The following is a 17,974-nucleotide window of genomic DNA, read 5'->3' on the forward strand; positions in this document are numbered from 1 at the left end:
AATGACTAGCATGTATGTGCGAGGGGAACCTTTAACCTTTACCTTTAAAGCATTCCAAGCCTGCTCTCAAGTTGCCATAAGCAAGGTGGGGGGAGAAACTGATGGAGCAGCTCAGCTGCCACGACCAGAAGCACATTCCATGCAGACCTTTCTCCAGATTGTATCCCAGGTTACCAGCAGGAAAACCGGGTGTGTCAGCACATTCCCAAATGAAGCCAACTCTGACCCCACGTAATTTACAGCCCTAATCGTGACCCTGTTTCCCTCCAACTCCCCCCAGGGTGCGTCATCAATCACATTCGCCAATGGAGCAATTTCGCGGGTTGTAGAGACCACTCCCCATCGGCCGCAGTGGGTAACCCTGGGAGACAGCCTTGAGAAAGATATGTCTGGAATGCGCTCCTGTCTTTGGGCTGCAGACTGCTTCATCGGTTTCCCATCCCCCTTGCCTCTGGCAACTCGAGAGCAGGCCAGGGATGCTTGGCGAGTTGACAGAGACTCTGGAAGGTTCAAAGAGAAATTGTTTCAGTCAAGCATGACATCAAGGGCCTCTGGTGGTTCAACAGACTAAGCAGTCTGTTATTAACACAGCTGCTTGCAATTGCTGCAAGTTCAAGTCCCACCAGGCCCAAGGTTGACTCAGCCTTCCATCCTTTATAAGGGAGATAAAATGAGGACCCAGATTGTTGGGGGCAATAAAAGTTGACTTTGTATATAATATACAAATGGATGAAGACTATTGCTTAACACAATGTTAAGCCGCCCTGAGTCTTCAGAGAAGGGCGGGATATAAATTCAAATAATTAAAAACAAAAAAAGGGCAGCTTCGGTCTGCTACTCATAAAGAAAAGGCCAGCTTCATTGAACCGTCCGTCTCAGCTTCAGAGAAAAGGGATGTTGCTTGAAGAATAGAGATCACTGAAAGGACTGTTGAATGCCGTTGCTCTTTCTTCTCTTGGAGGTTTTTGTCTCAGTTCCTCTTGGGTTTGTATCACTGTGGAGAGCATTACTAGCACTATACCACACACCACAGTAATAATAACTCTCGTCTTCTATCTGGATGTCCCTGATAGTCAGATACCACTTATTTTGGTTGCTTTCCTTGGAGGCAGAGAAGCGGCTGACGTCTCCAGAGCCTGGGCTTGCACTGCTGTAGTAACCATAAAGGAATCTGGGAGAACTTCCTTCTTTCTGTTGATACCAGGATTGGTAATACGATGTTACTAGTTCACTGCTCAGGGAACAAGAGATTTTGACCGTCTCTCCCAGGGAAGGTGACATGGAAGATTCTTGAATCACTGTTGGCTGAGAACTGGATCCTGGGGGAGAGAATAAAGCTCTAGGTTTGTGTTCTTGGGTTCATTACTTGGGACCTGGTGGTCCTTCACTCACCTGTGCACCAGATCCCGAGAAGGACAATGAGGGATGCTCCCAACATTTTGAGAAGTTCTGGGGCAGCTGGAAATTCAGCCTCTGCTTTAATGCAAGTGCCTTTTATTGGGGGGCTTCTTAAATCGACTCTCTTTTTCCCTAGAATCCATCTGCATGGTTTGCTCCTCCTCCTCCTTTCCAGACTTCTCATTGGTTCATATGTCCCAACAGGGAGGAGACTTCATGAAGTCGATGCTTATTTATTTTCTTGCATCAAGCTGTCTAATGAGAGATGGTAATGGGCTGGTTGCAGTGGTGGGATGCAGCCAGTTCACACCTAATTGGAAGAACCAGTTGTTAATTTCCTAAGCAGTTCAGAGAACTGGTGGTTGGAAGAAATCTTATTTAGTTTTTTCCCACTTTACAGGGCTAATCCTGTAAGGAAGGCAACATTCTGGTGGTGTTTCTAGCCTAATCTTTATTGCCCTGCTTACGGAAACTGCCTCTCCGGTTAATCCTTATTACATTGTAACAGCAAAGTGCCCATCGACCTGAATGTCCATCCCCACACGGTCACATGACCACTGAGCCATGCCTACCCAGTTGGTCATTAGGGCAGAGAACAGGTTGTTAAATTATTTGAATCCCACCACTGGCTGGTTGTTCTGGTATTGGTCTAGTAGTGGCTTCATTCTTTTCTCTTGGGACCTGGAGATACTTAGGGTGGCCAAGTTGCAGTAGCTGGTTTGGTCCAAGACCTCTTTCTGTCCTCATATATGATGAGGAGAGAACCTTTCTAGGATCTATTGCTATCAAGGAACAGCCTTTCTTCCAATACTATTCCTTGAACAACTCATCATCATCATCTTCTTTTAAGGATCCCATTATTCCTTGGAGTTTGGAATCTGGGCAGCTGAATGGAGCTAGCAGTGTGTTTATTGGCCAGATGCCCTTTCTGTCGCCAATGTGGAATGTTGTTCAGCAGATTTATTCTCATTGTGCCCAAACCTGCCTCTACCTAGGATTGAACTCACAGCCTCCTGATTGTGAGGCGAGAGTTCCACCTATAGGCCACTGCACCACTCCTTATTCCTTGAACAACCGATTTGCAAAATTCAGACAAAATTTTTTCGAAACCATTGGTGTAGAAGTGGGATTCAGCAGATTCTGACCAGTTCTGGAGAACCGGTCGTGGAAATCTTTAGTAGTTCGGAGAACTGGTAAATACCGCCTCTGGCTAGCCCCGCCCCCATCTATTCTCTGCCTCCCGAGTCCCAGCTGATTGGGAGGAAATGGGGATTTTGCAGTATCCTTCCCCTGGAGTGGGGAGGGAATGGAGATTTTACAGTATCCTTCCCCTGGAGTGGGGAGGGAATGGAGATTTTATAGTATCCTTCCCCTGCCACGCCCACCAAGCCACGCCCACAGGTAGTAAAAAAAATTTGAATCTCACCACTGCATTGGTAACATCCTTTAAGCATTTAACCCGCCAAGAATAAACCTCCAGGAATTATTTGGGTGTCACACATGGGATGAGAAAGGTAATTCCAGCTTTTTATGTCTGCAAAAATTAGCCTCAGACTCGGGACTGAAGTGCAAATCAAGCCCCCCCCCAAGTAAAATTTGGCACAGATATTTATACAAAAAGTGTTCTTTGAACAACAACTTAAATCCACGTATTCCCTTTCATACGGTCAGATGTTCACAATTAGTTGACCCCAGCTGTTTTTGGATGCAAGATTACATTTTGCGATATTTAGTACAAGGTTAAATTTGTTGGGTTGTCCTTTCATTAATCGTAGTGGGGGCTTGAAACCTTCCCAATCTTATCTTGTTCTATGCAGACATTTCCTGAGGTTTGTTATTTTTACAAAGAAGCTTAGACGATCCAATGCATAATTTAAGCAGTTTTAACTCTGGGTGTCTTGGATGGACATAATTTGGTCAAATTCTGGCTGACGTGATGTTGAATCCAACAACTTAATTCTACATCAGATTTATTTTCTAAAACAGGGTCCTTTGGGTAGTTGAACTGCACTCCCATTAAAATCCAATAACAGACCAGCCTCCTTTTATTTTCCTTCCTGTGAGAAATATGTCTTATATTTTGAAATTTTAAGAAAATGGAGGGGGGGGGGAGAAAGAAAACCATAGTAAAAATGTACTGAATGCAATGTTTTTTTAAATTGCAACCATGATGATGGTTGAGAATTTATTCCCTTCATTTTTCATTTTATTCAAAAATGATGCAGGACAAGGTCTTTACGCTTAGCAAGGCTGAGATAAGAATTGAGTCTGTTCTTAAGTACTAATTGTGTAAGTATTTCACAGGCCAGGCCAGGGGTGGGTTCTACCTATCTTTACTACCGGTTCACAACGGAAGCGCGCACATGTGCTTCTGCGCATGCGTGGATTAATATAACAACAGAGTTGGAAGGAACCTTGGAGGCCTTCTAGTCCAACCCCCTGCCCAGGCAGGAAACCCTAAACCATCTCAGTCAGATGGTTATCCAACATTTTTTAAAAAATTTCCAGTGTTGGAGCATTCACAACTTCTGCAGGCAAGTCGTTCCACTTATTAATTGTTCAAACTATCAGGAAATTTCTCCTTAGTTCTAAGTTGCTTCTTTCCTTGATCAGTTTCCACCCATTGCTTCTTGTTCTACCCTCAGAAGCAATGGGTGGAAGGATTGTCGATGATGACATCTGGGTCGTTGGGCGGAGCCTCCCACCGGTTTTACTACCGGTTCGCAAGAACCGGACCGAACCGGGAACAACCCAACACTGGGCCAGGCGGATTGTTCAATTAAAGAAGGAAGCAACTATGATGAATATTGCAAATTTATCCCTGCCGTTTTTCATCTTTCAAAAGGGAGAAGGTCTTTATGCTTAGCAAGGCTGAGAAAAGAACTGAGTTTGTTCTTAAGTATTAACTCTGTAAGTATTTCACAGACCAGGCTGATGGCTCACGAAGGGGAAGAAGGAAGTGTTCACAAGGGGAGGTTTTTGTCTCACTTCTGCAAGTGAGTGTATCACTGTGGATACCACCAGTTGCTGCCACTGCTGTAGCCACCACCACAATAATAAACAGCCTCATCCTCACTCTGGGTGTTTGTAATGGTTAAATAGGCTGCATTGGCAGAGTTCTCCTTGGACCCCGTGAACCGGTCGTTGCTGTTGCTATCATAGAGAAGGTATTTGGGGCTCTCTCCAGCCTTCTGTTGGTACCAAGGTATGTTATAACTGCCCACTTGGCTGTCTCGGCTCATGGCACATGTGATCTTTACTGATTCTCCCAGAGGAAACGATAGTGTGGCAGGTTGAGTCAGGGTATACTGTGAGTTGGCTCCTGAAAATAAAAAAAAAGGAAGAATGTGAAGGTGGACATCGTATTCATCTAGTTTTGGAGTATCTTTGGAAAAGCTGCTCTAATTTGAAATCTAGACATCACTGAACTTCGATGAGGTGGAAGTCACGGAAGGCATGGCTTTGATATCAGGGTCAAACCACAGTTACAGCTTGAAGCTGATGCTTTCCAAACCATCAGATGAATCCAGAGGTGAGAATTCTTCCTAATTTACCTGTCCACCATAAGAAGAAGAAGGCCAAGAGCAGAGACCAGGCCATGATGGAGATCTGATCTTCTTAGGAAACTCAGATTGGAAGAGTAAATTGGAAGTCCCTTTAAAACACCCCCAAAATTGGAATCCTCCCCTTTATGCAAATTCAGCTTGCATCTTGTTAGCAGTTTTTGGATAAAAAGAATTGCATTTGGAGGAAAGACATGGTTTACTCTTTCTTTTTAATCTCTTGTTTGGCTTGTCTCTCTTTGGCCCTCGAGATACCTGTGTGGGTGGCCATGTGGCAGGAGCTGGTTTCAGACTATCAGTCCGAGGTACCCAAAGATCTCGTAGATATGTTGAGGATAGGACTTTTCTCAAAATTCGTTGATGTCAACAAACCTCTGGTGGCTCAGACTGCTAAGACAGTCTGTTATTAACACAGCTGCTTGCAATTACTACAGGTTCAAGTCCCACCAGGCCCAAGGTTGACTCAGCCTTCCATCCTTTATAAGGTAGGTAAAATGAGGACCCAGATTGTTGGGGCAATAAGTTGACTTTGTATATAATATACAAATGGATGAAGACTATTGCTTGACATAGTGTAAGCCGCCCTGAGTCTTTGGAGAAGGGCAGGATATAAATTCAAATTAAAAAAAACAAAACACAGCCTTTTGGCCAATCCTGTTACTTGAAGTAATTTGCAAAAGCCAGAGTAAAACACTCCTAGGGCACTGATGATGTTTTCCCAGTTCTTATCCTTCCAGGAAAAAATCCTGGAAGTTGTGGAGTGGTGTGTCACAATTTATTCACACACAATTGTTGCCATCCCTAGTCAAACAACAAATCCTGCAAAGTTTTGCGATAGGCAATTTGCATATTCACAACTGCATTTGCACATTCATATGGTACCATTGAAATGTGGGTACTTTTCCTTAGCGTGTTGTTTGCATGATGCAGCCCTTAAGTTCTGGACAGAGTTTAGTGAGATGTTTTGTGTTAATACTACCAATGAATTATTCAGAGAAAGAGCTGAATGAAATAGAATATAAGGAAGGTATACCGTATTTTTCGGCATATAAGACACACTTTCCCCCGCCCCTAAACGAGGGTGAAAGTTTGGTGCGTCTTATACACCGAATGTAGCCCTGCCCACCTGTCGACCCCCACCCTTTGTCGTTTGCCTTCCAGCAATTTGCGTCCTTGCAGCAAACAGAAAACAGCCCGTTTCAGCTTCAGCACATCCTGATTAGCACAAGCAGCTGATTGTCGGTTGGATCGGTCTCCTGACCATCAGCTGTTTCAGGCTGCAAGGATTGCCATTGCCTATTGCCGCCTCCATGAGCCTCCTCTGTCTGCTGTTTGCTGCAAGGAGGCAAATTGCTGAGAGGCAGATTTTGTTTTTCATGTGCTAATCAGGCTGTGCTGAAACTGAAACTAAAACTGAAACAGGCTGCTTGCTGCAAGGAGGCAAACTGCTGGGAGGCAGATTTTTTTTCTTGTGCTAATCAGGCTGTGCTGAAAATGAAGATGAAACAGGCTGTTTGCCTGTTTGCTGCAAAGAGGCCAATTGATGGGATTCAGAAGGAGAATTTGTTCTTTTGCTAATCAGGCTATGCTGAAACTGAAACTGAAATTGAAAAAGGTTGTTTGTTGTTTGCTGCAAGGATTTGCTGCAAATTGCTGGGAGGCAGAGGCAGATTTTTTCCCCTTGTTTTCCTCCCCAAAAAAGGTAGGTGCGTCTTTCAGTCTGGAGCGTCTTATATTCCGGAAAATATGGTACATAATTTGGTCAATTCCTGGCTGACTTGATGTGGAAACCTTTATTTTATAATATGATGCCATCATGAAGCTCTCAACAAGCCCTCAGCGGTCAACCTTCATTTTCTTCATCTCCTTGACAAAGAAATTGGAAGGAAGAAAAACTTCAGAATACATGAGAAATTAGGATTTCTGAAAAATCATTTTCCAAACTGAAATCCATCTGGTAGAAATTCAGCATATCGCTTGGGCTGCTTCGTCCAAACTCATGTAAAGCAGTTGTTTTGGTTTAGATATTCCGTTTCAATCTGAAATGGTCCTCTGAAAATATTTGAAAAATGTAGTAAGAGCTCCTCCACATGGCCAAACCTCTGTTGAGAAGAGATTGCCGGATCTTTTCAAAGGGGATTTTTAAAAGGGAAAGGAATTGGCTCTTTTTAAAGAGATGCGGTGGCTCAGGGGCTAAGACAGCTGAGCTCATTGATCGAAAGGTCGGCAGTTCGAATTCCTAGTGCTGCGGTGTAATGGGGTGAGCTCCCGTTACTTGTCCCAGCTTCTGCCAACCTAGCAGTTTTGAAAGCATGTAAAAATGCAAGTAGAAAAAATAGGGACCACCTTTGGTGGGAAGGTCACAGCATTCCGTGCACCTTTGGCGTTGAGTCATCCGGCCACATGACCACGGAGATGTCTTCGGACAGCGCTGGCTCTTCAGCTTTGAAACGGAGATGAGCACCACCCCCTAGAGTCGGGAACGACTAGCACGTAAGTGCGAGGGGAACCTTTACCTTTACTTTTAAAGTTCAAGGAAGCAAGCATGTGCAACCACATCAAAAAGTTTGAATTGTAAAGTGCCAAACAGCGATTAAGATCATAGATTAGGGATGAAGAGATAGGTTCAGGTTCATCCACAGAAAACCCCCCACAATTTCCCTTGGCCAAATTTGCCTCTACTTCTGCTTTTGAATTGTCAAAAAAAAAAAAAAAAAAACCACTGGTTTTATCGTGGAAATCAAACTTCTCATATTATTGAAACATCGACTGTAAAGGTAAAACAACAACAAGGAAACCCACCCAATTTTGAGGTTTGGCACAAATTTAAATTATAGTCCAACCATGGTTCTTGGTTCAAACTCTATTCTACATCAGATTTGCTTTCAAATTTGGAGTCCTTTTGGTCATTGAATTGCATTCCCATAAAGAAGTCAATGTAAAGGACGCGGTGGCTCAGGGGCTAGGACGTTGAGCTTGTCGATTGAAAGGTCGGCAGCTCAGCGGTTTGAATCCCCAGTGATCCCGTGACTTGTCCCAGCTTCTGCCAACCTAGCAGTTCCGAAAGCACGTAAAAATGCAAGTAGAAAAAATAGGGACCCCCTTTGGTGGGAAGGTAACAGTGTTCCGTGTGCCTTTGGCGTTGAGTCATGCCGGCCACATGACCATGGAGACGTCTTCGGACAGCACTGGCTCTTCGGCTTTGAATCGGAGATGAGCAGCGCCCCCTAGAGTCGGTAACGACTAGCACATCTGTGCAAGTGGAATCTTTACCTTCTAAAGAAGTCAATACCACACCAGCTGCGTTATATTAACAGAAACATTAACATAGTAACAGAGTTGGAAGGGACCTTGCAGGCCATCTAGTCCAACCCCCAACCCAATGGGTTGGGTTTCCAACTTTCCTGTCAGTAAGATATATGGAGGTCAAATTGTCTTCTCCTATTTTGTCCAAACTAATAATATCAACTACTTTGTATGGAACCATAATTCTAGTTTAGCCTCCTCAAAATTTAGAAACTGGGATAAGATTTTAATTCTAATTATTTTACACAAAGAAGTAGCACAGTAAAGGACTAGAACGTTTCATATTATCTCTTTTGCAGATGCTCAGAATTTTGCTAATATTCTCCTGCGTGTGAAATGATAAATGAAAAAGAAACCGAGATGAAGACTGCAAATTTATCCCTGTCATTTTTTATTTTTCTCAAAAGTGATGCAGGACAAAGTCTTTAGGCTTAGCAAGGCTGAGAGAAGAACCGAGTCTCCTCTTTAAGTATTAACTGTGTCAGAATTTCCCAGGCCAGACTGATGGTTCACTAAGAGGAAGTGTTCATAAGGGGAGGTTTTTGTCTGACTTCTGCAAGTGAGTGTATCACTGTGGATACCTCCAGTTGCTGCCACTGCCGTAGCCACCACCACAAAAATAAACAGCCTCATCCTCACTCCGGGTGTTTGTAATGGTTAAATAGGCCGCATTGGCAGAGGTGTCCTTGGACCCCGTGAACCGGTCGTTGCTGCCAGTATTATAGAGAAGGTATTTGGGGCTCTCTGCAGCCTTCTGTTGGTACCAATGTATGTTATAACTGCCCACTTGGCTGTCTCGGCTCATGGTACATGTGATCTTTACTGTTTCTCCCAGAGGAAACGATAGTGTGGCAGGTTGAGTCAAGGTATACTGTGAGTTGGCTTCTGAAAATAAAAAAAAAGGAAGACAATGAAGATAAACATGCTATTGATCCACTCTTGGAGTATCTTTGGAAGAGCTGCTCTGATTGAAATCCAGACATCACTGAACTTTGATGGGTTGGGAGGCATGGAAGGGGGTGGCTTTGATATCAAGATCAAACCACAGTTACAGCTTGAAGCTGATGCTTTCCAAACCATCAGATAAATCCAGAGCTGAGAATTCTTCCTAAATTACCTGTGCACCATAAGAAGAAGAAAGCCAAGAGCAGAGACCAGGCCATGATGGAGAGCTGATCTTCCTAGGAAACTCAGATTGGGAGAGTGCCGTGTTTCTTTTAAACCCTCAGGAATCTGAGACCGCCCCTTTATGCAAATTCAGTTTGCATCTCATTAGCTGGGTTTGGATAAGAAGAATTGCACTTGACAGAAAGTGATGGTTTCCTGCGTCTTTTTAACCTCGGGTTTCATTCACCTCACTTGGAACCTGGAAATATTTAGGGGGACCATGTTATAGTAGCTGGTTTGGTTTAAGGTCCCCATGGACCTCTTTCTGTCCTCATAGATGCTGGACCTTTCTGAATATCTGCTGATGTCATTGAACAGACTCTCTCCCAATCTTGTATTTGAACAACCGATTTGCAAAATTCAGACAAAACCATTTCTAAAGCACCAGTGACATCCTTTAACCATTTAACCCTCCAGGAATAAATCCCCAGGCATTGTTTGTGTGTCACCCTTGGGATGAGAACGTTGATTCCAGCTGATTATTTCTGCAGAAATACAGAGAGCCTCATGCTTGGGAATCAAGTCTGCCCCCCCCACCACAAAATTAAATTTGGCTCAGATATTTATATAAAAATATTTATTTGTGCAATATGTCAGTCTACTGTCAGTGTTTCCTTTCACGAGGTTCGCGTTCTCACTTCATTGACTACATCTGTCATTTCTGGTGGAAGATTCTGTTTTATCATATTTCTGACAAGATTATGGTATATTTGTTGTGTTTGTTAATCATCTCTTCAGCAAAGAAGGAGGAAAGAGATACTTTACCGTTCCTCTTTTTATCTCTTCTTTCATCCATCTGTCTAGACTGTGGATATACTTAGGGCGGCCATGATACAGAAGCTGGTTTCTTTATTTCATATTCATAAGCCATCATCAAGCTACCTAGAAGCCATTCAGTGCTCAAACTAATTTTAATTTGTTCACCTCTTCAGCAAAGTAATTGGAGGAAGAAAAACTCCAGAATCCCTGAGAAATTAGGATTTCTGTAACATCATTTTCCAAAGTGAACTCAGTTTGGAGAAATTCAGCGCATCGCCTGGCGTGCTACATGACGCTCACATAAAGCTCTTGTTTTGGTTAGATTTTCAGTTTCTATCTGAAATTGTGAAAATATTTTGAAAATGTAGCAAGAGCTCCTCCGCCTGGCCAACCCTCTGTTGAGACAGATCGCCTTGTCTTTTGAAAGAGGATTCTTAAAAGGGGAAGGAGTTAGTTGGCTCTTTTTAAAGTTCAAGGAAGCAAGCATCCGCAACCACATCTCAAATCTTAAATAGAAAAATGCCAAATAGTGGTTAAGATCATAGATTAGGGATGAAGAGATCAGTTCAGGTTCAGCCACAGAAACCCATGAATTTTAATCAAAAGGGGGAAAAACAGCACTAAAAAACAGCACTTATGTGCGCAATACTTTTCGTTGCAACCGTGATGACGATGGAGAATTTATTCCTGTTTATTCCAAAACGAAGCAGGACAAGGTCCTTATGCTTAGCAAGGCTGAGAGAAGAACTGAGTCTGTTCTTAAGTATTAACTGTGTCAGTATTTCCCAGGCCAGACTGATGGTTCACGAAGGGGAAGAAGGAAGTGTTCACAAGGGGAGGTTTTTGTCTCACTTCTGCAAGTGAGTGTATCACTGTGGATACTGATAGTTGCTGCCACTGCTGTAGCCACCACCACAATAATAAACAGCCTCATCCTCACTCCGGGTGTTTGTAATGGTTAAATAGGCCGCATTGGCAGAGTTATCCTTGGACCCCGTGAACCGGCCGTTGCTGCCAGTATTATAGAGAAGGTAATTGGGGCTCTCTCCAACCTTCTGTTGGTACCAATGTATGTTATAACTGCCCACTTGGCTGTCTCGGCTCATGGTACATGTGATCTTTACTGTTTCTCTCAGAGGAAACGATAGTGTGGCAGGTTGAGTCAAGGTATACTGTGAGTTGGCTCCTGAAAATAAAAAATAGGGAAGAGAATGAAGAGGGACATTCTATAGATCCACTCTTGGAGTACCTTTGGAAGAGCTGCTCTGATTGAAATCCAGACAGCACTGAACTTCGATGGGTTGGAAGGCATGCAAGTGGGTGGCTTTGATATCAAGATCAAACCACAGTTACAGCTTGAAGCTGATGCTTTCCAAACCGTCAGATAAATCCAGAGCTGAGAATTCTTCCTAAATTACCTGTGCACCACAAGAAGAAGAAAGCCAAGAGCAGAGACCAGGCCATGATGCAGAATCGAGCTGTTTGGGAAACTCAAACTGGAAGATTGCTATTGTCCCTTTAAACTCACCAAAATCGAAGTCCTCCCCTTTATGCAAATTCAGCTTGCATCTTGTTAGCAGTTTTTGGATAAAAAGAATTGCACTTGAAGCGAAGACACGATTTCCTCTTTCTTTCTTTTTTTTTTAATATACTTTATTGAACTTTTTTACATTAAAAGCATAAAAAAAAGGAAAAAGAAAAGCTTATATCATTTAACAGCTATTTGTGGTGTTTTTCATCTGACAATAATCCGTGCAATAATGACAAACATTAAATTCTATATATTTGTATTCTTATTTTATCTATTGATTATGCTTAGTAACTAAAAATTCCTATCTCCTTTCCATCCATCCATACCACCGTTCCCATATACCATAAAATACTGATGTCTCTTTACCCTTCAGACTCAGAGTTAGTTTGTCCATTTCTGCGCAATTCATAATCTTTTGTATAATAAGTCTCTCTGAGGGCACACATGGCTGTTTCCAACATTGAGCAAAGGCCATCCTAGCAGCAGTTAATATATGTAGTATTAAATATTTTATACTCTTCAAGTATTTTTTAAAAATCCCCAATAAAAAAAGTTCGGGTTCTAGATCCAATTGTTCATTCGTAATTTCTTGTAGCCACTTTTTAATTTTTAACCAATATTTACGTGATTCGGGGCAGGACCACCACATATGGTAATATGTTCCATCTTTATTTTTACATTTCCAGCATATGGGAGACATTTTGGGATACATTTTCGCTAGTCTCGAAGGGGGCAGGTGCCACCTGTAGAACATTTTATATGCATTTTCTTTGTATGCTGCTGATTTTGTTAATTTATAATTTCTGTTCCATATTTTCTCCCAATCTGATAAATTTATATTATGTCCAATATTTTGACCCCATGCAATCATACATCCTTTCACTACTTCTTCTTCCAATTCTACTTCTAGCAAGTATTTATAAATTTGGGTAATATTTTTTTTGTCTGGCCCTAGTAAAATTTTATCTAATTGCTGTGGTTTAAAATATATTCCATATTCTTTTATATCTTGTTTGTATCGATTTTGTAACTGAAGATAGGCCCACCAGTCAACCCGTAGTCCTTGTTCTTGGAGGTCCTGTAGTGTTTATAATTTTCCATGAATATCTAATAGATATTTATATTTTAGCATTTTATTCAAATCTAAATTATTTGGGTGAATCATCGCTTCCATTGTGGATAGCCAAATTGGGATTTTTATATAGTGTTTCTTTTTAACTTTAATCCAATTGTTTATTAGGGAATCTCTAATCAAATGTCTGTGGAAATATTTTTGTTTCATATGGCCTGTTTCCCACAGGAAGGCATGCCATCCTCTCTGTAGGTCGTGGCCTTCTATAGCTAGTATTCTTTTATTCTTTAAATTAATCCAGTCTTTTAACCAAACTAGTGTTGCTGCACTATAATATAATTCCCAATTTGGTAATCCAAATCCTCCTCTGCTCTTCATATCTTGTAGATATTTAGTTTTATTCTAGGTTTTTCCCTGCCAAATAAATTTTCCAATTGTTTTATTAAGGTCATTAAAAGATCTTTCTAATTTGACTGGAACAGTCTGAAACAAATATAGGAATTTTGGTAGTATGGACATCTTTACGGCTGCTATTCTTCCTAATAGTGACAGCTGCATCTTCTTCCACAATTCTAAATCTTTTTTTGTTTCTTGTAATAATTTGTTGTAGTTATTCTCCTTTATTGCTTTACAATGCGCTGTCAACCATATCCCTAAGTATTTGATTTTTCTTGTTGTTTGAAGTCCAAGTGATCTTTCCAATTCTATTGTTTGTGGTTCTGTTAAATTTTTCGGTAGAAGTTTCGTTTTCTGTCTATTAATTTTCAGCCCTGCTACAGTTCCATATCTTTCTAATTCCTTAATTAGTGCTTGTCCTCTCTCTAGTGGTTCTTCAATGATAAAAACCAAATCATCTGCAAATGCTTGCAGTTTATATTCTTCACTTCTAATTTTCAATCCTTTTATTTCTGGATTTTGTCTAATTCGTTCTAGTAATACCTCTAATGAAAATATAAAGAGCAGAGGGGATAGGGGGCAGCCTTGTCAAACTCCTTTTTCTATATTGAAAGTTTGGGTATTTTCTCCATTGATTATAATTTTTGCTTTTTGTATCGAATAAATTGCTGTTATAATATTCTCAAATTTGGTGCCAAAGTTCATATCGTATACTTGTTGAATCATAAATTGCCAATTGAGATTGTCAAATGCTTTTTGGGCATCCAAGAAAACAAGGGCTACCTGTTTCTCTGGGTGAGCTTCATAGTATTCTAAACTATCCATTATTATTCTTAAATTGTTTCTAATTTGTCTGTCTGGAAGGAATCCATTTTGGTCTGAGTGTATATAATCATTCAAAATTTTCTTTAGTCTGTTGGCGATAATAGTAGCAAATATTTTATAATCTACATTTAACAGAGAGATTGGTCTATAATTTTGTATCAGCCTAGGATCCGTATCCTCCTTCGGAATTAGCGAAATTAGTGTTTCCCTCCATGTATCCGGCATTTTAGCTGATGTTAATACCTCATTAAATAAATCAACCATTATTGGTCCTATTTGTTCTTCTATTATCTTATAGAATTCTGCTGGAAAACCAGCAAGTAACCAACATCCCTTCTGGAATGTGGGTGGCCATGTGGCAGGAGCTGGTTTCAGACTATCAGTCCGAGGTCCCCAAAGATCTCGTAGATATGTTGAGGATAGGACCTTTCTCAAGATTCGTTGATGTCAAGAAACAGCCTTTTGGCCAATCCTGTTACTTGAACTAATTTGCAAAAGCCGGAGCAAAACATTGCTAGGGCACTGATAATGTTTTCCAAGTTACTATCCTTCGAGGAGGAAGAAATCCTGGAACTTGTGGAAGGGATCGTCACCATTTATTCACATTGCCATCCCCAGTCAAACAACAAATTCTGCAAAGTTATGCGATGGACAATTTAGATATTCACAACCGTATTTGCACGTTCCTAAGTACCACTGAAAGGGACGTGGTGGCTCAGGGGTTAGAACGTCAAACTTGTCGATTGAAAGGTCGGCAGCTCAGCGGTTCGAATCCCTAGTATTGCTGTGTAACGGGGTGAGCTCCCGTTACCTGTTCCAGCTTCTGCCAACCTAGCAGTTTCGAAAGCATGTAAAAATGCAGGTAGAAAACATAGGGACCACCTTTGGTGGGAAGGTAACAGCGTTCCGTGCGCCTTTGGCATTGAGTCATGCTGGCCACATGACCACGGAGATGTCTTCGGACAGCACTGGCTCTTCGGCTTTGAAACGGAGATGAACACCACCCCCTAGAGTCAGCAACGACTAGCACGTAAGTGCGAGGGGAACCTTTACCTTTACCTTTAAAGTTCAAGGAAGCAAGCATGTGCAACCACAACAAAAATTTTGAATTGTAAAGTGCCAAACAGCGGTTAAGATCATAGATTAGGGATGAAGAGATAGGTTCAGGTTCAGCCACAGAAAACCCCCCACAATTTCCCTCGGCCAAATTTGCCTCTATTTCTGCTTTTGAATTGTCAAAAAAAAACACCAAAAAAACCCACTGGTTTTATCGTGGAAATCAAACTTCTCATATTATTGAAATATCGACTGTAAAGGTAAAACAACAACAAGGAAACCCACCCAATTTTGAGGTTTGGCACAAATAGAATAGAATAGATAGAATAGAATTTTTTATTGGCCAAGTGTGATTGGACACACAAGGAATTTGTCTTGGTGCATATGCTCTCAGTGTACATAAAAGAAAAGATACGTTCATCAAGGTACAACATTTACAACACAATTGATGATCAATATATCAATATAAATCATAAGGATTGCCAGCAACAAGTTATAGTCATAAGTGGAAAGAGATTGGTGATGGGAACTATGAAACGATTAATAGTAGTGCAGATTCAGTAAATAGTCTGACAGTGTTGAGGGAATTATTTGTTTAGCAGAGTGATGGCCTTCGGGGAAAAACTCTATAGCGTCGTTTTGAGGGTAGGAGTTGAAACAGTTTATGTCCAGGATGCGGGGGATCTGCAAATATTTTCACGGCCCTCTTCTTGATTCGTGCAGTATACAGGTCCTCAATGGAAGGCAAGTTGGTAGCAATTATTTTTTCTGCAGTTCTAATTATCCTCTGAAGTCTGTGTTTTTCTTGTTGGGTTGCAGAACCGAACCAGACAGTTATAGAGGTGCAAATTTAAATTATAGTTCAACCATGGTTCTTGGTTCAAACTCTATTCTACATCAGATTTGCTTTCAAAATTGGAGTCCTTTTGGTCATTGAATTGCATTCCCATAAAGAAGTCAATATAAAGGATGCAGTGGCTCAGGGGCTAGGACGCTGAGCTTGTCAGTTGAAAGGTCGGCAGCTCAGCGGTTTGAATCCCTAGTGCTCCCGTGACTTGTCTCAGCTTCTGCCAACCTAGCAGTTCCGAAAGCACGTAACAATGCAAGTAGAAAAAATAGGGACCCCCTTTGGTGGGAAGGGAACAGTGTTCCGTGTGCCTTTGGCGTTGAGTCATGCCGGCCACATGACCAGGGAGACGTCTTCGGACAGCGCTGGCTCTTCGGCTTTGAAACGGAGATGAGCACCGCCGCCTCGAGTCGGGAACGACTAGCACATCTGTGCAAGTGGAATCTTTACCTTTTAAAGAAGTCAATACCACACCAGCCGCCTTATATTAACAGAAACATTAACAGAGTAACAGAGTTGGAAGGGACCTTGCAGGCCATCTAGTCCAACCCCCTGCCCATATTTTCCTTTCTAGGAGAAATATGTGATATATTTTCAAATTTTAATCGGGGAGTGGGGGGGAGGAAGTAAAAATTTAATGGATGCAATGTTTTTTTTTTTATTGAAACCGTGATGAAGACTGCAAATTTATCCCTGTCATTTTTTATTTTTCTCAAAAGTGATGCAGGACAAGGTCTTTAGGCTTAGCAAGGCTGAGAGAAGAACCGAATCTCCTCTTTAAGTATTAACTGTGTCAGAATTTCCCAGGCCAGACTGATGGTTCACTAAGAGGAAGTGTTCACAAGGGGAGGTTTTTGTCTGACTTCTGCAAGTGAGTGTATCACTGTGGATACCTCCAGTTGCCACCACTGCTGTAAGGACCAGCACAATAGTAATCAGCCTCATCGTCAGGCTGGAAGTTTGTAATGGTTAAATAGGCTGCATTGGCAGAGGTGTCCTTGGACCCCGTGAAGCGGCCGTTGCTGCCAGTATTATAGAGAAGGTAATTGGGGCTCTCTCCAGCCTTCTGTTGGTACCAAGATATGGTATAACTGCCCACTTGGCTGTCTCGGCTCATGGTACAAGAGAGCTTTACTGGTTGTGTCAGAGGAAACGATAGTGTGGCAGGTTGAGTCAAGGTGTACTGGGAATTGGCTCCTGAAAGTAAAAAAAGGAAGACAATGAAGATAAACATCCTATAGATCCACTCTTGGAGTATCTTTGGAAGAGCTGCTCTGATTGAAATCCAGACATCATTGAACTTCGATGGGTTGGGAGGCATGCAAGCGGGTGGCTTTGATATCAAGATCAAACCACAGTTACAGCTTGAAGCTGATGCTTTCCAAACCATCAGATAAATCCAGAGCTGAGAATTCTTCCTAAATTACCTGTGCACCACAAAAAGAAGAAAGCCAAGAGCAGAGACCAGGCCATGATGCAGAATCGAGCTGTTTGGGAAACTCAAACTGGAAGACTGCTATAGTCCCTTTAAACTCACCAAAATCGGAGCCCTCCCCTTTATGCAAATTCAGCTTGCATCTTATTAGCCATTTTTGGATAAAAAGAATTGCACTTGAAGCGAAGACACAATTTCCTCTTTCTTTTTATCCTCTTTGAATTGATTGCCTCATCTTTTCAAATAGGATTTTTAAAAGGGGACAGAGTTAGTTGGCTCTTTTTAAAGTTCAAGGAAGCCAGCATGTGCAACCACATCCCAGATTTTTACAAGAAAAATGCCAAATAGTGGTTAAGCTCATACATTAGGGATGAAGAGATCAGTTTAGGTTCAACCACAGAAACCCCTATGTGACTTCGGTCCTCTCAATCTCTCTCAGCCAAATTTGCTTCTACCTCTGCTGTTGAATGGTCAAGAATAAAATCCCACTGGTTTTATCTTGGAAATCAAACATCTCATATAACTGAAATAGAGTCTGTAAAGGAAAAACAACAACAAGGAAACCCACCCAAATTTGGAGTTTGTTACAAATCCATATTTTAAACTATAGGGCAAACCT

General features: G+C 41.7%; 2 protein-coding genes across 4 annotated transcripts in view; both read right to left on the reverse strand.

Moving 5' to 3' along the window:
- Positions 1-9,445, reverse strand: part of LOC131185889 (immunoglobulin lambda-1 light chain-like) — a 46,676-nt gene extending 37,231 nt beyond the window's left edge. The window contains exons 1-2 of one of the 3 annotated variants that reach the window (XM_058158867.1): positions 9,385-9,445; positions 8,848-9,152 (exon numbers count right to left, since the gene is read on the reverse strand). In XM_058158867.1, the coding sequence (XP_058014850.1) occupies positions 8,848-9,152; positions 9,385-9,430 (351 nt within the window). In that variant the 5' untranslated portion in view covers positions 9,431-9,445. Of the gene's footprint in view, positions 1-4,412; positions 4,721-4,952; positions 5,009-8,844; positions 9,153-9,384 lie in introns of those variants that run through there. The other 2 variants (XM_058158868.1, XM_058158869.1) reach the window with 2 other exon arrangements.
- The window catches only part of LOC131185852 (immunoglobulin lambda-1 light chain-like), a 62,716-nt gene that overhangs the window by 43,716 nt on the left and 1,026 nt on the right, over positions 1-17,974 (reverse strand). Inside the window, exons 3-4 of the mRNA XM_058158783.1 lie at positions 17,348-17,419; positions 16,812-17,117 (exon numbers count right to left, since the gene is read on the reverse strand). Coding sequence (XP_058014766.1) covers positions 16,812-17,117; positions 17,348-17,419 — 378 coding nt within the window. The remainder of the gene's footprint in view (positions 1-16,811; positions 17,118-17,347; positions 17,420-17,974) is intronic.

The sequence above is a fragment of the Ahaetulla prasina genome, chromosome 15 (assembly GCF_028640845.1).
Source record: "Ahaetulla prasina isolate Xishuangbanna chromosome 15, ASM2864084v1, whole genome shotgun sequence".
Taxonomy (NCBI): Eukaryota; Metazoa; Chordata; class Lepidosauria; order Squamata; family Colubridae; genus Ahaetulla; species Ahaetulla prasina.